This window comes from Macadamia integrifolia, chromosome 13 (assembly GCF_013358625.1).
Source record: "Macadamia integrifolia cultivar HAES 741 chromosome 13, SCU_Mint_v3, whole genome shotgun sequence".
Taxonomy (NCBI): Eukaryota; Viridiplantae; Streptophyta; class Magnoliopsida; order Proteales; family Proteaceae; genus Macadamia; species Macadamia integrifolia.
Window position 1 is genome coordinate 9,462,017 of NC_056569.1, and position 24,218 is coordinate 9,486,234.

The 24,218-nt window shown below is 38.4% G+C and overlaps 4 protein-coding genes and 1 pseudogene across 4 annotated transcripts; 2 read left to right on the top strand and 3 right to left on the bottom strand.

Annotated features, from left to right (window-relative positions):
• Nucleotides 1-1,906: 1,906 nt before the first annotated feature.
• Nucleotides 1,907-4,740, top strand: LOC122059335 (cytochrome b561 domain-containing protein At2g30890-like). Its single transcript, XM_042622061.1, has 4 exons — nucleotides 1,907-2,308; nucleotides 2,586-2,747; nucleotides 3,394-3,542; nucleotides 3,922-4,740. Exons 1-4 carry the CDS (start codon nucleotides 2,168-2,170, stop codon nucleotides 4,388-4,390), a joined length of 921 nt encoding a protein of 306 aa, XP_042477995.1. The 5' UTR covers nucleotides 1,907-2,167; the 3' UTR covers nucleotides 4,391-4,740.
• Nucleotides 4,741-6,175: 1,435 nt separating this feature from the next.
• Nucleotides 6,176-8,650, bottom strand: LOC122058791 (GDSL esterase/lipase At4g10955-like). Its single transcript, XM_042621476.1, has 2 exons — nucleotides 8,293-8,650; nucleotides 6,176-7,459 (listed from the first exon to the last, which is right to left on the bottom strand). The coding sequence occupies exons 1-2, from the start codon at nucleotides 8,415-8,417 to the stop codon at nucleotides 6,424-6,426; spliced, it is 1,161 nt and encodes a 386-aa protein (XP_042477410.1). The 5' UTR covers nucleotides 8,418-8,650; the 3' UTR covers nucleotides 6,176-6,423.
• Nucleotides 8,651-12,307: 3,657 nt separating this feature from the next.
• Nucleotides 12,308-15,076, bottom strand: LOC122058611. The gene is given in 4 exon segments (XM_042621241.1): nucleotides 12,308-12,450; nucleotides 12,453-12,653; nucleotides 12,741-12,812; nucleotides 14,454-15,076. Coding segments are annotated over 4 exon segments (576 nt in total). The 5' UTR covers nucleotides 14,662-15,076; the 3' UTR covers nucleotides 12,308-12,355.
• On the top strand, nucleotides 14,940-18,364 carry LOC122058987 (annotated as a pseudogene).
• Nucleotides 18,365-18,869: 505 nt separating this feature from the next.
• LOC122058884 (probable (S)-N-methylcoclaurine 3'-hydroxylase isozyme 2) lies at nucleotides 18,870-22,031 on the bottom strand. Its single transcript, XM_042621581.1, has 4 exons — nucleotides 21,144-22,031; nucleotides 20,982-21,025; nucleotides 20,713-20,941; nucleotides 18,870-19,543 (listed from the first exon to the last, which is right to left on the bottom strand). Exons 1-4 carry the CDS (start codon nucleotides 22,029-22,031, stop codon nucleotides 19,190-19,192), a joined length of 1,515 nt encoding a protein of 504 aa, XP_042477515.1. The 3' UTR covers nucleotides 18,870-19,189.
• Nucleotides 22,032-24,218: the final 2,187 nt, after the last annotated feature.

A 24,218-nucleotide genomic window follows, 5' to 3' on the forward strand; every position in this document is an offset into this window, starting at 1 on the left:
CTTTGAATATCTTTATTGCCTTTCAACATATGAATTCAAATCAGATGGAATACGTAGTTATATGCATTCAATCTCATGATTTCATTAGGTCATTGCTGTTGGAAGCACATGTGATATGTCAACAACAAGGGAAAATAGTATCATTGGTTCATGTGTTGGATGAAAGATGACTGAGACTCTTTTGAAAGTGATTGCTACCATCTTAATCTAAATCTTTCCTTTAATCTAATATATTGCAGTTATGGTTGGTGAAGATAATTAATCCAAACACTATTTGTTCCATGACCTGCCTATTAGATAGGCCAAGGTCCCATACCAACCTTAAAATCTTCAGGGGAAGTGTTTTCCGTCACGGAGAGTGGCTCCCACACAAGGCCAATGAGAGCACTCGCAGAAGCATCAACAAGGGTGAAATTTTATCTTTTATAAAGGGCAGACTAGTCATTTCTCAGGGGCCTGTGTCTGGGCATAGGAGCCATGCTCCCAGACAGGCTCCTTTTTCCTAGATGTCATAATTTTAATGGTAAAAGCTTTGTACACCGCCAACTGAAATTTGAAACTGCATACAGTCACCCCTTTTAAGACTCAAGTTATTGAAGCAACCCCCACTGTAAAATGTCTTATATACACCCCCTTATTTCAGTGTTCCCCCGTAATACCCTCCCTCCAAGGCTCGAAATTGCACACTGGCGGAGGAGGGAACCCTGCCCCTAATTTTAATAGTTAATCACAACAACTGAGATATACAAGCTCCAACAAATGATCATATATGCATCAATTTCAAGTTGATCAGGCAGCTTTTGCATAGTAAAATAAAGGGGACTCTTCAACGTTGACATTATTTAATAAGCCAATATGTGTATTAGTTCTTAATGAGCATGATGAGTCCTATATAATTGCCTGAGATTTGGCCTCATGGGTTTTAGTTCTCACTAACCATGATGAGTCTGGTATAAATCATTGAGATGGGCCTAATCTGATAGTGTCTCTGTTCTTGAATGACAAAAACATTGGATTGGAATCAATGTTTTTGGTGTGTCCCAGATGTTTCCCATCTCATAAGACAGAACCCCAATCTATCTCTTTCCCCTCAAAACTTTCCAAATACTTTTAATATACACATTTTTGTGTTATGTGTAAAATCTGTAAGATCCAAATCATCATGGTTGCCAAGAAAGTAAGTTCAGGGTTTGATTACAGTCAGGACCACAAGCATCTGTGTTCTAGCCACACACCCCCTCCCCCTTCTCACTCTCTGATTGATGACAACTTGCACTACTACCATTATGCCATGTCTATGTCATTCACATAAAAAAGTTGGGAGTTCTCAATTCTTCATATCCTGAAATATGGAAGTGTATAGTATAGACTTTTAAGGCCACTGTCAAGAAAAGATTGAGGGGATTTCAACCTGAATAGAAATGAAGGATACTGGAAATCTATTTATGTTCAAGGATACTATTATTGTGCTGCTTAGAGGGGGGAACAGTTGAAGTGGGAATGCAGAAGATAGATGTCTACGTTTACTTCCATACACTACTTTATAGTCTTTTTCAAATATGTCCCTCCAAAAGTCTTGACCCTTTTTCTATTATGCTCTCTGCAACTCCACATTCTCTATCTCAATCCAAAAAGGTAGTTATAGTGAGGCCCACATGGTTGGAATTACTATTCATGGCCACCATTTCTTTTTCATTTTCAAATCTGCTAACCAGCATGGCAAACCATTTGAGCTCCATCAAGAATCAATACCTACAGGTCACAGTGTATTCATACAAAACTAGAGTAGTATGATTGTCCTTTTGATATTTACTAAAAGACCCACTTTTTTTTTTTCTTTTTAACTGGAAGGAAAATGCAGTTTCTGGATGAATGAAGGTATTGAAAAAGGAGGACAAAATACCAAAGTAATTTGCTTCTTAGACAGAGAGAGAGAAAGAGAGAGAGAGAGAGAGTGACATAAGGAGACGTCAGCAAATGGGTATGTGTTATTTACTTAAGAAGTTCATCTAGCGGAGCATGTCTGTGTTTGAGAAGCTGTTTAGAAGATTGTTTCAGCTGTGACTCTGGACCATTGCTGCCAGTATTGTTGGGTCTGTGTTTCAGCAAATAGAGTTTTTTAATTGATCTGAATTGGGTTGTCCTTGTTTTTGCTTCAAATTAAAGAATGAAAATCTTTCAGAAGCTAGTTTTTCTTACCATTGCTTCCAGTATTGTTGTTCTTGCTCTTCTGCCATCTGTGAGCTCATCAAATGAAGAGAAAAAACCCGTGAGCAATCACAAGATACAAACTAAGAACATTCAAAAGGTATTTTGTTCAGTCTTTAGCTTTTCTACAAAACTCATATTTTGCTTCTCTACTATGTTTCCCTCCACACCACCCCCCACCAAAAAAAAAAAAAATCTCCTTTTGTTCAAAACTGTGAGAAAAGAATTTGTTCCCTCATGCTACTAGCTGGTTACAGAAATCATTTTTTTTTTCAAATGTGATTATGAATTTCTTAATCATGAAAATTAGCAAAGTATCTGTGTGAACTGCAGGAACTAAGCTAATGAAGCTGACTGTTTTTATGTTATATCTACAGTTGAGCCCTGAACTTTCATTTGAAATTACAGTCCATGGCTTCCTCCTTTGGGTTTCAATGGGGTTCTTGATGCCTATTGGTGTTCTTATCATTAGAATGTCTAATAGAGTGAAATGTAGGAGAAGGCTCAAGGTCATCTTCTACTTCCATGTTATTTTGCAGGTGAGCATACCTCTTCCTCTGTTCTTCTGTTACTTGGGCCATACTTTTTCTTGATGAAGAATCAACCACACTGATTCTTTTTTATTTTCCTTTTTTTAAAACTTAATTGTGATTGCTCCTGGAGTCATAAAAAGTTATCATTTATGCTTTTGGCCTTTGAAGTTTGTTTCTTAGACACGGTTGAACACTAGGATTTTCAATGATGATGAAGGGACTCCCCCAAAAAGAGTTTTACAGTATTGAAGTATTTTGTTTCGGACACAATTATAGTAACTATGTTAATCAAGTTAGCTATCACACCTTTAGGATGATCACTAATACTATCATGTATGCTTGGATATCAAGATAATATAGTGTCTAAGAGTATTCATAAAACAAAAATCCAAATAGTTTATTCACTTCAATCTTTCTAAAGAATTATTTGATTATTGATTATATCTATGCTCTAGTGTCCAGCTTGCTTGGCCTACAAATCACAGCTTATGAAAGCATGGTTCTATGTAATTTAATAGTCAAGTGATCATTACTAATTTATTTAAGTGTATACTTATTTTTCCTATTATAATGGAAATGCACGCTACACACAGAATTTTATGTTTTTATTATCATATACTGATTGACTGTGTTGGTTACTTGCATTCAACAGATACTTTCAGTGCTCCTTGCCACAGCTGGAGCAGTCATGTCCATCAGAAATTTTGATAACTCCTTCAGTAACAGCCATCAAAGAATAGGCTTGGCTCTTTATGGTGTCATATGGGTGCAAGTCTTCATTGGATTTTTCAGGCCTCAAAGGTAATTTAACTGAGCCCTCATAAGTTTTTAAGGGGGGGGGGGGAATGAAGTGTTTATTGAAAGACTGAATTGGGCCACAGAATGACTAAATCTTCATTTAGTAATTGCAGGCATGATTGGCTACTTGGTTGTCATGTAATAGGAAGTTCATTAACCCAAATTCAGTTTATGAATTTTATTTTTTAAAAACATTAAAATAAAGTTCATAGCTCCAAGTAACTGTGCCTGAGTACAGTTTCATTTCCATATCTGAAAATGTGTGTGGGTTGGTGGGTGGGAGTCACAGAGAGAGAGAGAGAGAGAGAGAGAGAGATAAGGGAGGGTGTTGGGCAGGGGTTATATGTTTCTATGCTTTAAGTTCCTTCTTTACCCTGTACAGGGGAACCAAAGGAAGAAGTATATGGTATTTTGCTCACTGGGCACTTGGAACTGGAATTTCTATGCTGGGGATCATCAACATATATATCGGGCTACGAGCCTATGAGAGTAAAACCTTGAAAAGTACAAGAATATGGACATTACTTTTCACTGCTGAGATATCGTTCATTGCTTTCCTCTACCTGTTACAAGACAAGTGTGATTATATGCAAAAGCAGGGTTTAATTTTGGGTAATGAACCCATCGCGCCCAGAGAGCAGATCAAGTCCTCGTACGAGAAACATTCTCGTAAGGGGATGATCTGCACAGATGAAATCCACCCAACAACCAACTCTGTGGTGGATTCCATTAGTGTGGATCAGCCTGTACAAGAACGGTTCTCATACGAGAACCTGATCCACACTCCCGTGCCCACAGATCCACAAGTAATTTCTCCAACAGCCAACCAAAAGGAAATGATTGTGCCTTGATGGAAAAGCAATTTTAAGGTGTCCTTCCAACTAGCATGGGATTCTTTTTTGTCTTTCCCCGATTTTCTTCCTCAGACATTGAATTTCTTGGAATTCATGAGACCAACTGAAGCATGTTCGGAAGAAACAAAAGTTTTTTTCATTTCCTAAATAGATATGACCGATTGGGAATGGTGTGCTGCTTTGTATAAGCCATAGGGGTTGCATATAGTTTTCCAGTTAACTTGTAAGCATCTTTCTACATTACTGACCATGATGAGTACTACAGTTTGTAACATTGAATTGTGTAAAAGCTTCCATCAGTATACTTAACCTTGTGTTTGTGTATAGAATGAATGTTTATCATGGTATCGTATCAATTCTCAAAACATCTCTGAAATAGACCAATCAAATTCATCATTGAATATAAATTTAAAATCAGTATTCTCTCATGATTGTAAGTGGACCGTAGTTCTCAAGGCCTCACCTAAGCCTCAAGGCAACCTGGGATGCCCTAGGCAACTGTTCGCCTCAATGGTCAAGGTACCTAGACCATACCAATTGGGGGGGGGGGGGCGCTGGCCACTGCCTTGGCACCATAACAACTATGAAGGGGATGACAATCTCTAAAGCTATAAGCCAAGATTACCAAACAATGCTGGCTTCCACATGATACACATGATTGAACTTTGCTGCCCTGAATGCCACATCTAATAGCCAGTAGTTTGATACTTGTTTTCACTCACATTTGGTTGGCACATCATCCAAGGAAGGATGAACCACAAAACTTCCTTCATACTTTCATACTTTGTGGACTCATTTATTGCAAAATGGCAAATCAGAAGTTTCTTGGTAAAAATGGAGTTACTTAACCATCCTGTTGCTGGGCAAAGAAAATTGCCATTGCAAGTAATGCAACAACCAATTTGCAGCTAAATGCAGATGCACAAAATTGGGCAACCATGGCAAAGGCAATTTTCAACCACCTGCCAAGGAAAATGTTAGGTCCAAAGGTTGCTTCAATGATAGACTACATGCCGAACTGCCTCAAAGAGGCATTTATTTCATTTACTGACATGTTGGGGGTGTAAGAAACTGCGTACATTCCCTTTAAATATTGAAAATGGAAATTTCAGCAGTATGCGGTGAAGCAGGATTTAGCTCTTTCACTTCAACAGATATTTTTACCTCCATTTAACAAAATGTATGGAGATCCATCAGGGAAATCCTCCAGTTAACTGAAAGAATTCCTGATGTCCTCTTTAATATTGATTAAAGTCATGGAAAAAGTTGCACATAACCAGTTAATACATCTATCCTAATATTAGTAACGGTGGAAGAAGTACAAATGGTCCAATTGTGGCAAAGAAAACACCATCAGTTCTTTGAGACACTTCATCCAAGTAAGCCTATCTTTTGATGTTCCTCTTTCGTGAGATATTTAAAATCTTTGCAGTCGCTTTCTATAGATCTTTACCTAATGGTATGCTGAACTCTTCACCTTCACTATCTCCAACCAGCTGAGAGAGAGCTGATCACAAAATGTTGGTAGCTGATAATCACCACTATTCTCATAACCTGGTCATGAAGCAAACTAAGGGTTTGTTTACATAAAAATGGTTAACCATGTAAGGCTCTTCTCTGCATGAAAGAAAGAGCACCTACCGTCACTCAAGGAGCTGGTTGATGCCAGTTGTTCCAAGAGATCTGGTGAGTCTGGGCAGAAGAGAAAAACTTTTGACCCATGAAGCAGCAAATATGTATCAGTTTGAAATCACAGTTTCTCTTCAACAAGGTGCAGTAAAGGAACAGTAATGACATGAAAGTCAGCTTCATGAAATAGGAATGGACATATAACTTCCACACTTGTTTTTTAACACTTGTTTAGGCATCCATTAAACAGCACTATGGCGCTATCATTATAATTCCGCTCAAGCTGTAAGAGTCAGACTCTAGCTTCACAAGATTGCTTATCAGTAGTCAGTATTTTCCATGCTAAATGAAATGGTCAGAGAATTAAAATGATGTTCTTCTCTTTTACATTTGTAGTAGGATTATCTAGGTTTGCTCTGCAGTGGTAATGGTGTTGGTGGAGGGGGAAGAGTATACAAGGACTTCAGTTGCTTGGTTATAAGCTCGCTGTTATGGAGAGCCAGTTGGAGTTCCAAGTCATCAGACCACCACTGCTGCAATCCATGAGCCTCAAGAAATTTTTGTTTGCCCTTGGACATCACAAACAGCTTTGCTGCTACATGCCCATCATGACCAGGATCCTTGTTCTCTTTTCCAGAGGCCTCACCACTGTCAACCTGAGTAACTGCCGTTGTCTCGGCTGGATTCGTATAATAGCAACAGACATAGTCACTGTTGTTCACATACAGATGTGGGATCCATTTCTTCATTTCTCCACTTCTCCCTCCTCTTCCTGCACTAGCAATAGTCTTCTGTGCATTCAATTCTTCATTACTCTGGGTCTCAGCATTTGAAGGAAGCATTGATTTGAATCTCTTCCAGACAAACTCAGCTTTCTCTCCAATGGTTCTCAAACTCATGGCTAGTGACACAGATGGTGGATTGAACAGATGGGTCTCCACGAAAACTCCTTGCTTTGCCAGTGCTTTACCCACTTGGAGAGCAAACCCAGCTCCTAAGGAATGGCCAGCAATGCATACATTGCAACTCCCATATATCTCCACTGTTGATTTTAGTGCATTCAGAGCCACATTAAATCTAACAGACCCTTTCAAGCTTTCCCATGCTAGAAACCGAAGATCATCCTCTATGTCCCTTCTAATTGTGGGGCTCTTCAGTAATGTTCCTCTGAGGACTAGAACAGCACTTGGAGCACCACTAGGTCTTATCAGAATAAAGTCAGCCAGTGCCGCTGATCGGTCCCATTCCAGTATGGCCCCAAAAATGGAACCATCCCTTTCATCCAATAATACTTGGGAGAGCTTGTACTTGAAGGGCTTCCACCATTTTGGAGCAAGGGCAGTGGCTTCTACTCTATTCTCTTGCCTGTCAAGTTCAAGCAAGTACACTGCCTGTATGAAGCAGGCTATGACTGTCCTTCTGTAGTTGGCATCCTTCCTGCAAACCGAAGCAGTGGGCAGTTGAAATGTGATAAAATGAATATCTGACTGAAGCTACTACAAAGAAACACTAAAATCTTTGGAACTCCTATAAAGTTCAGAAGAGGTTGATCTAAATTATGCTCAAAGATAGATACAGTGTATTCAGAAATCTACCAGGAAAAAAAAATGATAATTTGGAAGAAATTAATAGTTAGGTAGTCAAATTAGATCATGAGTGATTTTTCCTAAGGATTCGGCTAGAATCTAAACCACTAATTTCATCACTAGAACTCACAATTCTGAGAACGTAGTCATATCCCAAGCATAGTGAAAATTTCAAACTGGTTGCAATTTTATGAGGATCCCATTGGATTCCTGAGTTCCCATCTTCCAAAAAGCAGATCGAACCGGATGATCAAAACCATTATAGGAATCAAACTATTTTGGGACGTCTAGAAGAAAGCACCAGGTAAGGGTCCAGATTCCCAAATAAATAAATTTTTCCGTGTAAGGGCTCCTTTTTACTCAGAAACACTGAATAGCCAAAAAACCAACATTTGGGTCCGATGCTTATTTGATTCCCTGGTTTTTGATAATGGCACAAAACAACTACTTCAAATTGAACAACTTGATGTAGTTTAGGACCCAATGAATTCATAAATGCTTCAAAAAGGAGAAACCATAGACGTTTAAATGAACCAACTTGACCTTATACAAATCGAATTGCAACCCGTGTTCACAGAACTTTCTAAAATTTACTTGAAGTCCAAGAAAAAGATCTAAGATCCATTGCAAATTTTGGGAACCAAAGAAATTACTGAAAGGACGTAAAATGAGAGAGATTCATACCAGCTAGAGTTGATGAGATCTCTCCAACTGGGAGAAGAAACGTTTCGAGGTCCAGATATGTGGAAGGCGTAGGGATGAGCCTCCTCACTATCTGATGAAATCCCTTCTACAGAGCTCTTAGCCATGAAACGATCCTCCTCTCCTTACTTCGTTTTTGTCTCGACCGTAACTGACGAATCTGACTTAGAGAAAGCAATAAAGTGTGGCCACAGAGACAGAGAGAGGGCAACGGTCGAGAATTGAGGAATGAAATGCTGAAAGATAAGAAGTAGAGAGAGAAGAATATAATAAAGTGTGCAGAGAGAAAGAGAGATGGAGAGAGGTGGGAGATGATGAAAGATAAGAAGTGGACAGAGAAGTAAGTATTCATTAATTTGTTAAAAACGCCTGGAAATTCCCCGGTTTATGCGCTCTCAACGGCCATATTCCTCCATCTCAGATAGACAAAATAACCCTGCACTAAAGCCGTAATTACATGGGGTAGGGCTTCTGGACAACGCAAACTGAAAGGTTATCACAGTCATTTCAAGTTTCGAGTGTGGACTTCTTTCTCTTCTCCTTTTCTTTTTGGCCTAGTTTTTGCTCTTTTTCATGGTTTAAGTTAGTTCCTTGTTCCTACTAGGTACCAAGAAATTGCAGCAACAAGGAGAGCTTTTCTCCTAGCTATGGAAGAAATTGGATATCAAGATAAAATATTGTCTAAGAAATATTTATAAAACAAAATTCAAAATAGTTTATTCTCTTCAATCTTTCCAAGGACTAGACTATTGATTATGGCTTATGACTTTGAATGTATTTCCAGCTTGCTTGGCCTCCAAACCACAGCTTATGAAAGAATGGTTGTATGTAATTAATAGTAAAGCAATCATTACTGATTTATTAAATAGAAAATGTATGGCTCATCTGTATTTCACAAGAACCCTGTTTCAATCTATGAAATCAAGCTGTGAGGGCTTCCTTATCACACACACATAGATGGGCAAGTAATGACATCTTCATGGTATTTAGGAGAAATTTATTATCATATACTGCTCGACGGTGTTTGTTTACTTGCATTCAACAGATACTTTCAGTACTCCTTGCTACAACTGATGGAGCAGTCATGTCCATCAGAAATTTTGAGAACTCCCTTCAGTAACAACCATCAAAGAATAGGCTTGGCTCGTTATGGTGTCATATGGGTGCAAGCCTTAATTGGATTTTTCAGGCCTCAGAGGTAATTTAACTGATATACTCAAAAGTTTTTAAAGGGGGGTGGGGGGAGGGGGGAATCCTTTCTGCTAAATGAAAGACTGAGCTGGGCCGAAAAATGACTAAACCTTGATTTAGTAATTGCATGCATGACTGGCTACTTGGTTGAGTTGTGTAACAGTTAGTTCAATAACCCAATTTTATTTTCAATAACATTGATCTAAAATTCATAATTACATGTAACTTTGCTCGAGTGTAGTTTCATTTCCATATCTAAGGATGTGTCTGTGGATGGGGGTGTCAGAGAGAGAGAGAGAGAGAGAGAGAGAGAAGGGGGCAGGGGTTATATGTTTGTGTTTCTTGAAGTGTCTTCTTTTTCCCGTGTAGAGGAAAAAAAGGAAGAAGTGTGCTATTTTGCTCACTGGGCACTTGAAGCTGGAATTTCTTTGTTGGGGATCATCAACATATACACTGGGTTAACAAGGCAGTTGGTGAGCTTGTGGTAAGCCCACACTCACTAAGAGGTCTCGAGTTTAAGTCTACTGGTTGATATCTTCCCCTTCCCCCTTCTATAGTGCATCTATACTGGGCTACTAGCCTACTAGAAGAAGACATAAAAAGGTACAAGACTTTGGACTTTTCACTGCTGAGATATTCTCCATTTGCTTTCCTCTATCTGCTACAAGCCAAGTGGGAATATATGCAAAATTAAGGAGTAATTTTAGGTAATGAACCAGCCATGACCACTGATCCAGTAATTTCTCCAACAGCCAACCGAAAGGAAATGATTGTGCCTTGATAGAAAAGAAATTTTAAGAATTCCGACTAACATGTGATTCTTTTTTGTCTTTCCCTGGTTTTCTTTCTCAACTATGAGAGATTGAATTTCTTGGAATTCATGAGACCAAATGAAGCATGTTTCGTTGCCATTGGAAGAAAATAACGTTTTTTATTTTTCTTCTAATAAGATAAAACCGATTGGGGAATGGTGTGCTACTTTGTACAAGGGTTGAAATCTAGGTTTGTAGTTAAGCTGTAAGCATCTTTCTGCATTATTGACCATGATGATTACTACAGTTTGTAACATTGCATTGTGTAAAAGCTTTCATCAGTATACTTCGTAACCCTGTGTTGTATATAAAATTACTATTTATCATGTTATTTTATCAATGCTCAAAACATTTCTGAAATAGCTCTTATCAAATTCATCTTTGAGCATAAATTTAAAATCAATATTTTCTCATAATTGTTATGTAGACCATAGTTGTCAAGGCCTCACATAAGCCACAAGGAAACTGTTTGCCTCAACTGTCAAGGTGTTCAGACCAGACCAACGGGGGTAAACAAACTCAGAATTAGCAGGTATTATCGGAATCGGCGTGACATAGGGCAGTTAAGGCCTCACCTTGGGTGCCTTGATTGGCTTCACCTAGGCCTAAAGGCCGCTGACCACTGCCTTGGTTCTCCTTGGCACCATAATGACTATGAAGGAGACGACGATCTCTAAGCTATAAGCCAGGATTAAAAAATCATGCTGGCTTCCACATGATACATGTGATTAAACTTTGCTGCCCTGAATGCCACATCTAACAGTAAAACCTACGGGGCTGACGATAAATCAAAGCTGGTAGTTTGTACTAGTTTTCACTCGCATTTGGTTAACACATCATCCAAGGAGGCGGCTCCATATAGAAGTGGAAATGCCTACTTTTTTTGTCAATAAAATACTTTTCTGTGTTGGCTTTTGTTCAGACAAATGAAGTACATTCATTCACAAAACAGAGAATGCGGGACTCTTGCATGACTTAGTGGTCAGGTTTGCAAAGTTAGAGAATAGATTCAATTACCAGGTTAACCATATGTGAGAAACTCTCAAGTCATAAGGAACTGAAAACACAAAAAAAAAAAAAAAAAAAAAACTATTCACCCAAGAAAAAGGAAAACTGGATTTTCTAATTCCATTTTTAAGGTTACACATCTTATATATTTTCTTATGATCAGTATATATAATGTTCTTGTAAAGGGTCCTTATCATGGAGAAATTTTCACACGAGTTTCCAGACATGTAATACATGAAGCATGTAAAAATGCTTCGCTACTCAAAATTCCCATCTTGCTTAATTAGTCTTGCCATTAAGATCTCCAGAGATGGAATGAAAAGAAGCAGTTCTCTGCTAATACATCCAGTAGCTTTGTATGAAAGTTGCTTGTGAGATGAAAGCTATAGCAAAACTTTTAATGCTTCTTCCCTGCTATTAAGCAATCACTTGGTAAATCTTATTTGAAGGGTTCAAATTGGCCATTCATTCCTCAAACATATTTTCTAAAGCTGATAGAAGTCCAATGACTGGAAACTTGTTGAGAACACTGGTTTGATAGTTTAAGACATCCAAATTCTTTCAGAAATTCATAGTTCAAGCATCCTCTTGATTTCGCAGTTTAAGTTTTAACCATAAATGCCTTTCTAGAAAACGCAAAACCTCCTCCACACTTATACTTCACGCAGGAACCTTCTTGACTTTGCGCTTTTTAACCATACTTATCATCATTGTGAAGACTAATTTATTGCAAAATGGCAAATGGATCAGAAGTTTCTTGGTAAAAAATGCAGTTATTCAACCATCCTGTTGCAAGGTAAAGTGCCATTGCAAATGATTCAACGACCAATTTGCAGCGAAATGCAGATGCGAAAAAATGGGTAACTTTGGCAAAGGCAATTTTCAACCAGCTAACTTTTTGTTATGTAACAAATTAAAAGACATATGGTGATCAAGATTCCCTGGAAAAGATCATGACAGGAGCATAGTTACTAGAACAGTGAAAATTTCCAGATAACTAGAAGAATTTCTAATATCCTCTTTAATATTTAAAGTCATGGAAAAAGCTGCACATAACCAGTTAATACAGCTACTCCTAATATGACTAACGGTGGAAGAAGTACAAATGCTCCAATTGTGGCAAAGAAAAACTATCATTTCTTTTGGACACTTGATTCAAGTAAGCCTGTCTTTTGATGTTCCTCTTCTGTGAGATAGTTAAAAACTTTTCAGTCGCCTTCTTTAGATTTTTACCTAACGGTATGCTGAAATCCTGACCTTCTTGGTCTCCAACCAGCTGAGAGAGCTGATCATGAATTGTTGGTCGCTGATAATCACCACCACTCTCATAACCTGGTAATGAAGAAAACAAAGGGTTTCTTTACATCACAATGGTTGACCACATAAGGGCTTTCTCTTCATGAAAGAGAGTGCACCTACCATCACCCGAGGAGCTGGTTGATGTCAGTTGTTCCAAGAGATCTAGCTGAGTCCGGGCAGAAGAGAATGAACCTTTGACCCATGAAGCAGCAAATATGTATCAGTTTGAAATCACAGTTTCTCTTAAAAAAGGTGTACTAGAGGAACAATAATTGACATAAAAGTCAGCTTCATGAAATAGTAATGGGTATATAACTTTCAGTGTTTGTTTGTTTGTTTGTTTGTTTGTTTGTTTGTTTGTTTTTTGTTTTTTTTTTTGTTTTTTTTTTTTTTTGTTTTGGAGTGAATGGAAAATTTATTAAAAGAAGATGAAAAAAAAAACACACACAATAGCCAAGCAGGCAAGGCCAGGACCCCGAAAAATAAACAAAACAACCATCAAAAGGAACAATGCTAACAATATAGGCCAAGAACAATTCCATGGGAAACAATGAGATGACTCTGTCTCACTGTAAGAACATTATAGCCCTCTGATCACAGATAATACAGGGGGGAACCTAATGAGATGACTGTCTCGCTGTAAGAACATTATAGCCCTCTGAAATAGTTGCACCATCCCTGGTGGGGCAGGTAGAAGAAGAAGGCTGCCACGTAATAATATGAAGGAGAACTCCTTGCTTAGGTCCACACTAGCTCCATGAGGCATAGTTTCCAGGATCTCTTCTGAAGAGGAGCTGTCAGACTCAAGGGATGTATCGCATGGAGGCTCCAAAGGGGGGGGGGAGTGTTAAAGTCAAAATGATGCCATTTTCCCTTCGAACTCCAAGCTCCAAGTCAGAGCGATCCCGGGATGGAGGGGATTTCTTATTCTTTTTCTTAGCTTTAATCTCCTATTTTAAAGGAAGATTCTCCACTAATTCTATTGGATATGATTGAAATTCCAAATCAGTAACTGCACCACCTTGAACTGACATTTCATTCACAACTGATTCCACCAAAATAGGCTCTCTTCCATTGACCTCAATAGAACTATATCAATATCCTTTTCCAATGAAAGAGGCAAATACTCAGCAAGCACCCTATCCCCAACAACTTCTCCCTCTTCTTCAAAATTTGAATCCACATTCATATCACTCTTAAAACATGAATAAAAGAAAAGGCACTTTCCAGTACAGATTTGTTTGCTAACACTATGTTAATTTCACTAGTCGACACCATCTTCACAAGATTTCTTATAAGTAGTCAGTGTATATCCAAACTGAATGAATGGTCAGAACATTATTTTACTGTTCTTCTCTACATTTAATAGGTTTGTTCTGCCTTTTTTTTTTTTTTTGGGAGGGGGTGGGGGGGGTGGGGTGGAGCTTGTGGACTTGCAGCTGCTTCAGTGATAAGGCACCATGTTTCTTACTATGATGCATGGGTTGTGAAATAGACCCCTAGCCAACTGTGCACAACAGTACTATGTATGCACTCTTCATTGACTCCTTTGTCTTTTACCGAGTAATAATAATTCATCAATCAATAGCAATTGAGGCTTCAGTCCTTGTTCATCAAATCAATCCGGCAACATGAAAGGAAAACAAGAGCATAACAGTTTCATAATAGTTTTATATGGGCAAAATTGATTGATATTCATTACTTCTGCCAAAAGATACAAGGGTTTTCCATATTCTGACAATTCATCAATTGATCAATTGTAATAGCAGATGAAAAGAAGAACATATACAGTTAAATAAATAAAACAAATTAAAGAAGATGCATGATGCTCACCTGAGAAACTTGAAGGGTCCTTTGTTACTCCTCCCTCTGTTCCTTCTGATTGAGCCGCCGCCTTAAAAGAAGCGGAGAGCTGTTTTCCTGTTTGTAGGCTTGGAGAGCTGGAGTAGAGCTTAAGGAGTAAAAGTCTGCATTTTGGAACCGAAATTATAGGGGGTGAAGGCCTTGAGTGGAGAGAAGCAGCCCCATAATAGAGTGCCATGGAAGGCTTTCAGCAAAGAGAAGGTTCAACATTTCACTCTCCATTGGCTTGCGGCTATACTTCAAGTCATTTTTGTTGTCTGTAATCACCACAATTTAAATGAGAAAATCCCTCCACCACATATATTTTAGCAGAGAATCACGTATCGTTTCACACAAATTCTGTAAAAATGGGACCCCACTGACTTGATCAGAGCCGTTCAATAGGTAGACCAACTCTTGGTACATTATATCGTACACTCTCTACTACTGTCCTAATGCTCACCCGTCACCACAATCATGGATCTAGAAGAGCCTTCTGGTGACCCATCAACCGGAAGAATCTATCGATTTGGATGGCTAAGACCTCTGAATCAATCCACAGTTGGGTTCATAGATGGTCGACGAAGGGTTCGATGTGTATCACATTCAATGCACATCAGATGATTTTCACACTACCCTTGCTTTAATTTTCCCTGGCATCGTTGCTCACTTGCTTGCATCCATGAACCAAGATCCAACCTAAATTAAACAGAGCAGAACCGGTCTTTTGCTTGTCTGTGCACTCTGGAGTCTGGACTTCGTAGGGACTTTGAGGTTTGAGGGCTTCCCAAGATCGTCATACCCATGATCATCATCATGATCATGCTCACAACCATCACCACCATAATACCCACGAGTATTTTTCTTATCAAAATTCTTTCATTTGACATTCCAGTATATAATTATATATGGTCCCCTGCAGCCTCCATTAATTTCCTCTTCTTCTACCAGGGAAGCTCAAGATGTTTCAACATCATGGGTTAGTGTTGATGGTAGAGTGTATCATAGCCATGATGGATTGGCGCCACACTCACATGAACCCATATACTCGCCTGGGTGTTTTAGTAGAAAAGCTCCTGCCCTTTTCAACAGAGATTTCAATGAACCAGCTTTCACTGTTGGCATTGGAGAGCCGGTCGGAACTGGGTATGCTTCACTTCTTTGGTTCTTCAATTCGTTTGCCTTTTCAATTTAGTTTCTTGTAGTCGTTGGCATGTCCAGGATCTTGGTGACACTTTTACCGTTTGAAATGGATGGAAAGGGCTTGTCCAAGTGGTCTTTAGGTTCTTGATTTTGTGTATGTCTTCCTTTGGTTCCAATGCTTTTGTTGATAAGTTTCGGTAAATTTACACTTTGACAATAATAACACATGGTGCTTCATTCAGAATTCTATGAAATGTTTCAATATTTATCATTTTAGAACTTAAAAATATCCTTGTATAATGTACAAGCTTCAATGTTTCAATATATATTTGGTTGGTTCAGTATTGCATAGGTAATTTTCTTCAACTGTTCTGAAAAACTAGGTTTAACTGCTTTGATACTTGTCTGTGTACAGTGGAATTGTGAAGCTAAATTTATTTTTGCCGACCCCAAATATTTGGGATAGGGCTAAGTTGGGTCGGCTCTTGAATTGATTGCATTCTCTTTCTCTAGTCGGCTTCCAGATTTTCCAATAATAAATTAGCCCTTATGGCCCAACAGAGTTGGTGATACTAACAGATCTTTATTCACATTCTGCAGGTAAACAGCTTTAATGTTGGCACTGTGCAGATTCTTGCATGACAAGTACAGTCTCACTGCAGTATGTATTATCCAGTTCAATGTTTCAGAAACATCTTTCAGAACCACGTGTATCTTTTTATTCTCTTCTACCCATCATTCTATGGTGATTGGAGGCTTTACATGGTGTCTGCCTTTTATTTAGGATCTTGATTCCAGAAAATGTTTCAGGTGACAAACGATAAATTCACAAAAGAAGATGGAAAATACCTGATACAAAATGGAGCACTTCCTGAGGAAAGAATATGCGCTGTTGAAACATGATGCAATCCATGAAGATATCAGTATTAATCTTCGTCCTCTAGAAGAGCTATCAAATTTGTTCAAAGCAGACTTACTTCTTTGTGAATCTGGAGGAGGTAATTCATCTGTCCATGTTGACTTGATAATTTTCACGGTTTCCATTATATAGTATAGGTCTATTATGCAGCTATTTTTTGATTACCATATACACATACTGGTCATTTAGTTTCACTTGTTGTTGACAATAGCACTGGTCATCTGGCCAAGTCTGTTGAAATGGGTATTGATCAGAGGAGCCTTCACATGTTGAATTTGTATGATGCAGAAAATTTAGCTGCTAACTTCAGGAGTTGGCTGACTTCATAATTTACATAATAGATGTCTCTGGTGGTGATAAAATACCTCGTAAAGGTGGTCCAGGCATTAGCCAAGCTAACTTCCTAGTATGTTATTCTCTGACTTCATAATTACTGTCCTTTACGCTTCTCATTGTCTTAAAATCCTCAGTCTCATTAAACCATTTGCTGTAAAATAAAATCATTTCAGAGCTATATGTATTTGAATGCAGGTAATAAACAAGACAGATCTTGCACCTGCAGTTGGTGCTGACTTGGCTGTCATGGATGCACTTTGGAATTCGGATGCGTGATGGATGATGGAGGACCTTTTGTGTTTGCTCAGGTCGAACACCCTTTTATCAGTTCTCTTTAGTTCTATTCAAAGTCTTGAAAATGCATTCCACTATCCTTTTGGCTTTGACACTGTACTCATATTTGAAGTGGATTTTATGCAGATGAAGCATGGGGTTGGTGTCAATGAAATTGTGCACCACATTTTACAAGCCTGCGAAGCAGCAACTGGGAAGAAGCAGCACTGCTGAACCCGTGGTGGTTTTTTCTGCCAAATCATATTTGTAGCTCAGATATGAAAGTTTGTACTGCTTTTTAATGCATGACTGACTGTTACGATTGTACTTCTGCTCTACATCACTGGAAAAGTATTCACTTATGTGTGGCTCTCCACAATCTTTAAAAACCAAGGAGAAAATGTCCCCCCCTGACTTCTGCAAGTGAAACTCCATTTATCTGCTGTTTCTATGTCCTTGTTGGTCATTAATTTAAATCTTGTTTTCATGAGGAGAAATTGTGGGTGCTGACTTCTGCAAATGAAACTCAGTCACCTGCTGTTTGTGAAACTAACTAAAGCTGAGCTTTCTGATGTTGTGGGCAGCTTCTGTCCAGTTGCACGAGTTGGGATGTAACGAGGGATATGTTGTACCTGTTGTTAGAATCAATAATCTTGTCTGATTGGCAAGTTCAAGGATTGTTTGGTTGGGATCTGTCACGCTTAAGCCCCTGCTCAGAAAGTTGAACCACCTGCTTTTGCATGGATAGTGAAGTCGACTGCATCCATCCCCCCCCCCTTCGAAAAAACAAAGGTCAGTACTGATTTATATTAAGTCAACCACTATTTACTACATTCATTCTTGTTTTTTTTTCCTTCCAATTACAGCTTCAAAAGGAATATCCTTTCAAATAAAGTAAGGGCTAATCGACCAGATCATATTCTGTTTACTGGAGGCTGTGATCTTTGCAAGAAGACTTACTGCATCAACTGTTCTTTAATTGGGTACTTTAATTATCTTTCATTAATGTTCTAAGAAGATGCAATGGTGAATCGAACTTCTTGAAAAGCATGTTTATTGTACAGAGGAGTCACATTTCCTTGACCAAATTATGTAAATCGAACTATAAATCACTAACAAGAGATTTCCCCCTCACCATCCTGAACTTTGCTACTGCATGTAACTGCAACATCTGTGTGTAACTGTGCCTTTACATAATTTAAATGTCTGAATCTGCCATGTTAGTGGTCCATTTGGCTGAATGCTTCTCATGTTTCATTATATATGGCAAGTCGTAGACTTAAAGACCACCCTCCCACATGACAAAAAATAGCTACTTTTTCTCAGGCAACGGTGTAATATCAAAGATATAAATTGATCAAAGATTCCTAACATGAGTTCACTAGTGGTGATGAAACCTATTTATCTGAGGACACACAATCAGGAGGGGTCTACAAAGAGCAAGGTAGGTTGGTGCTCAAAGAGTAGAGATATGGATGGACTCAAATTAAATTCAGGCATTTCACTAGAGGGCACCTTTATCACATAACCTTGGGGCCTTTATCCTATTATCTGTGATTGTTCTGTACTCTTGCAACAATTTGAATCACACACTTATTAAGTAGGTAGAAATGTAGTACATGATGCTTATAAGCTCTGCAGTTTGCTGCTCTGAAATCCAAATCTGGAGAACTGTGGGAGGAAAAGTATCAAAACTACTCTGTTTTTTCTTCGATCTGAGAATATTATTTGCCGAAAAAAGAAGAAGAAGAGAGACAGACAAATTGAAATAGATCTGCATAGAATGCAAGCATAACTTACACCTTCTATATAGGATTAAAAGACTAGCAGAAAACTATGGACACTGACCAAGATAATACATAATCCACTCTCACAACACTGGAAGGAAAACTGATTGAAGGGAAAATAAAAGACAATACAAATTGAAATAGAACTCCATAGAATGAAAGCATAACCTACACTTTCAATATAGGATTAAAAGGCTAGCAGAAAACTATGGACACTCACCAAGATAAGGCATAATCCACTCTCACAATACTGTGGAAGGAAGACTTGATCATTGACTGTGTCTTGCTTTAGGAATGAGGAGTAGAGGTTGTTTCTTCCGTAACATTATTCCAAACTTTTCAGTCATGTCTAGATTGGCTGGATGCATGCCTTCTGGGAGAGACCAATCGAAGGAGTGAATCAAAGAAGCCAGAATGAAATGAATCTGCCTAGCAGGCATGGGTATTCCTGGGCAGATTCTCCTTCCTGCACCAAAGGGTATGAATTGGAAATGGTTACCCTTGAATTCCACATCAGATTCAAGGAACCGCTCTGGTTTGAAGGTTAATGGATCATCCCAAGCCACAGGGTCCCGACCAATTGCCCATGCATTCACAAATATTGAAGAGTCCTTGGGTATGGTCATGGTTTTAAGTATCGGTGCGTATCGTGCCGTATCGGTAGGCATCGGCACGATACATACCGATACGCTGTGGGAAATTTTTGGCCTCTTTTTGTGTATCGGCGTATTGTGCCGTACCGTATCGGTATCGATACGTATGATACTCTACGATACGAATTTTTGAAAATCTGAACCCGAGAGTATCGGTACGTATCGGTACCGTATCGATACGTATCGAAGATATTGTGCAGTATCGAGCCGTATCGTACTGTATCAGTACGGTACGGCTACTTAAGTGAGAATTTTTTGTTGTTTGAAACAAACACTTCACACTCTCACCAACAGTTTTCTAGATTTTTTATATGTTATGTAAAAACAAATGTTCTACAACTTCCATGGAAATTTTTTATTTTTCTCAAAAAAATATATTTTTAAATTTTTTTTATTCCGAAATTAATTAAAAAAAAATCCCCAAATTTCTTTTTTTTAGAAAATTTAGTTCATTCAACTCTTAAAAATAATGTCATAACTTATAATTACTAAATACATGATTTCAAATGAAACCCATATTTTTTTCCCAAAAAAGTGAGGGTTTCAATTTTTTTTTATTTCTCAGATCTACTCAAATATATTGGTCCACACTTTGTTGATTTTTTATTTGTTCTTTAAAAACATTTAATCTACAACTTCTATAAAAAAAATTTAATTTTTCTACAATGAATGGGAGACCCACTACCATAAATATTTCGACTGGGGTAAATATTGTGCCTATATTCAACAAGTGCAGAATATCATCGTAGTTGTTCTTATTGAAGAAGAAGGTCCTAGCCAAGGATATGAACCACCACGACACTCTTCACGGCATTCATCACAGTGGCAATGGCAATGAGGAAAGAAAAAACTGTAAGAAACTCAAACCTCATCATTTTGAACATTTTCAACTCAATATATTTGTCTATCAATACGATACCCTCTACTTAAGTATTTATGCATTCTACATGTTATATATAGTTTTTTTTAACTATTTTTTTATACAAAAGTGTATAAAAATGTGTTCCCTATCCATTTGTGTGCGTATCTTTAGCGTATCTTAGCGTATCTCCGATACGATACGATTCCTCCGATACGTATCTTAATTTTGACCGATCGATACGATGACCGATACCGATACTTTAATCCTTGGGTATGGTATAATTCTTCACAGTGCATGTATCAATTGCACGGTGAGCAAGGAGAAATGGTGCTGGAGGATGTAATCTTAGTGTCTCTTTTACACAGGCATGAAGGTAGGGTAGCCGAGGTAGATCAGACTCTTGTACAAAATTTCCTATCATCTCCTTTGTAAGTTCATCGCGAACTTTGTTCATGGCATCTATATTTTTCATCAGTTCAGCCATTGCCCACTCAATTGTTGTTCCGCTTGGCATCTATATTTTTCATCAGTTCAGCCATTGCCCACTCAATTGTTGTTCCACTTGTATCTGTACCAGCAGTGAAAAGCTCCTGGCAAGGACATGAAACAGCCAACTCCAAAATTAATTAATGGGCATTTCAAGTTTGATTCTTGTTCAACTTTTAAAGCAAAAATTTGTGTGTGAGTGTGAATGAGAGAGAGAGATACATGAAATATGTTGTTGATATAATCATCGGTAAAGCCACGGTTGATCAGAAAATCCAAGAAATCTTGTTCGCTTGAAATACCACCATCAACTACCCTCGCTCTTCTTTCTTTGATGATATTCTTCCACGTAGCACTGATCTTCTCAAACAACCCCCTCTTCCTCTTGTTTAGCCTCTGAATATCTAACCTCTTGAATATTGGAAACAATTCACCCAAGTCAGGAGTTGACACCAACACCATCATCCTCTTCATCAGTTGCTTGATTCTTTCATCGCTACCATCATCCTCAAAGCTAATCAAATCCTCTGACAGGAAAAGATTACTCAAGATGTTAAAAACAGTGGCATACATTACGTCACCTATGTTCACAACATCACCTTCCTTTGCACTCAGAAAACTTATAAGTTCCATCACCTTATTCTCCCTCAAAATTTCTTGACACTCGATCACCTTGGCTGAGAACGACTCAGACCGATAAAGGGTACGTAGATTCCTCCATTGATCATTGCACTCAGGAGCCCATACCATTGTCATGCGTTCTGGATTGGCCTTAAGGTCGACTGCGATGCGGCCGGAGAGTACAGTGTCATGGGTCTTGAGTATCTCAGTTGCCGAGGCTGGTGATGATGCAACTACAAGGAGCCGGGGACCAAGTCTTAGTGAGATAAGTGAGCCATAGGTTTGAGCTAAGTGGGTGATTGAGACATAGGACTCCATTCCCATTTGGTGAATGTTTCCTATGATGGGCCATGGAGTTGGTCCTGGTGGAAGACCTTTGGATGGGGAAGATCTGAAATTCTTGTAAAGGAGAAAGAGAAGAGTTAATAAGAAGAGAGGGAAGAAGAGATTTATGTCTCCGATGACAGCTCTTTGAACCATGATTCTCATCAAAGCTTGGCACTTCAATTTTAGGGACTATGAATTGAGGTTTATATCAAGGGTAAACAAAGGTGCTGAAAGAGCCATATTGTACCAAGGAACTTGATTTTTTTTTTCTTCCTTACAATATGGTAAACAATAAACAATAATAGAAGATGTTAAGGAGTGACCTATAAAGCGTGTGGGAGCAGGCAAGGCAAGGTCAGAGCAAAGAAAAGGCCCAGATGAATCTAGAGCCAAACCTTAACGGCTAAGGCTTTGTTAGTTAGATAAATCTAATCAGGGTGGGGTGAGGACTCCATGGAATTGACCAGCACACAACAATTGTATTTTTTGGAGAGTTTTCCTTCACCGTTGAGGAAAAATACCTCCATGTAAGGTTCTTCCGTACGAAGTCGATGATACCCATGGCAGTGATTTAGACAACAAAGAGACGCAGAGAAGTATCTTCTTCTTAGGTAAACCCCCAAACCTCTTGAAGTGCCAATGGAGGAACTCCTACTGTAGTTGTCTTTAACCTTGGTGTCTCACATAGATCTCAAATCTCTGGAATCCGCCATGGAGTTAACTCTCACCATAGAGTTTACCTTATGAGGAAAGATCTCTGGAATCAACCATGGAGTACCTCCCACAATTGTTGCAGAAACCATGCAGAGATATCTCTCCATCACAGAGTAACTCCCATCAAAGGAAGAAGATGAAGAAACAGCGTAATGATTATAGACAAAGTTTTCTGGCATCGATGGTTGAATGAGAAGAGGGCCCAAATGTGACCCCCTCCTTCCCCTGACTTGGGGAGAATGGATTCTGCTTTCACCATGGCCTTAGGAAAACTCGGTCTAAGGTTGCATTTGGTAACGTTCTAAAAAAATATTTCTGGAGTTTTTTCGTTCTATAGGAACGAAAAACGGAATAAAGCGTTTGGTGCATTTATGGTGTGATTCGTTTTTTTTTTTTTTTTAAAGTAAAAAAAACTAAAAAAAAACAAAAAATAACCAAAAAACAAAAAAAAAAAAAAAAAAAAACAAAAATGAAAAAAAAAAAGAATTTACGTAACAACAAAAGGTAGTTCCATCATTCCAGTTTCGTTAAAAAAAAAAACGACATTTTGACACTGAGAGCCCGTTTGGTATAGTTCATAAAAAACGTTTCTAGCGTTTTTTCGTGTTAATAGAACGAAAAAACGCTGAAAACCGTTTGACATGTTTAGGCTCCGTTTCAGTTTTTTTGAAATTGTTAGTGTCTAAAAAACGAAATTGGGTCGATTTGTCGAAACTCTCGGAGCCTGTTCTGTCGGTCATGTTTCGTTTCAAATTAATATAATTTGAAACGACCATTCCCGATTGTCCGCGATAGAGAGAGGAGAGCAGAGAGGAAAGAAGAGAGAACCCAGCTCACATCCATGCTCGAACTGCGATTTCTCCACCTCAGGTAACTTCTTCGCCTCTTCTCCTTCTTCTCCTTCTTCTTCTTCTTCATTTCTTCTTTTCTTCTTCTATTCAACCTCTTCTTCTTCTTCATCTATTGTAATCACATAGAGGTATTGGAACAAATTTAGGGTTTTTTTTCTCCTTCTTCTTCTTCATTTCTTCTTTTCTTCCAGAGACAGAGATCGATAAGCTTCACAAAGTTCTGGTTTCGAATATCTTTTGGAACTCGCATAGGGAGAGGAGAGAAGAAGAAACAGGAGCTCGCCCCCTTGTGAAATCTCCTCTGTAGGTAACTTCGATTTCGGCCCTTCTTCTCCTTCTTCTTTTCATCTCTTTTAACCTCTTTCTTCTTCTATTCTAACCTCTTCTCCTTCTTCTTCATCTATTGTAATCACAGAGCAGGTATTGGGACAAATTTTAGGGTTTTTCTAGACCACCTATCGTATAGCTCATACAGAGAGGTAACGTCTTCTTCTTCTCTTCTATTTATTCTTCTTCTCTTCTCGATCTTGTATAGCCTCTGTTGATTCCAAGATGATGCTTTTCTGACACTGTTTGACACTAATCACTCATCTGAAAACCACAAATCAGTACCAATGAACCCCAACAGTAAATATGTTGGATCCATATGAATATATTCAAGTGTTTTTGATTCATCCTGCTCTGTGATTACAACTATAGAATTATGTCAGAGCACAACCAGTGAATTTTCCCTGACTACTACTAAAACAATCATCAGAAGACAATGGTTCCCCTAGCATAATTT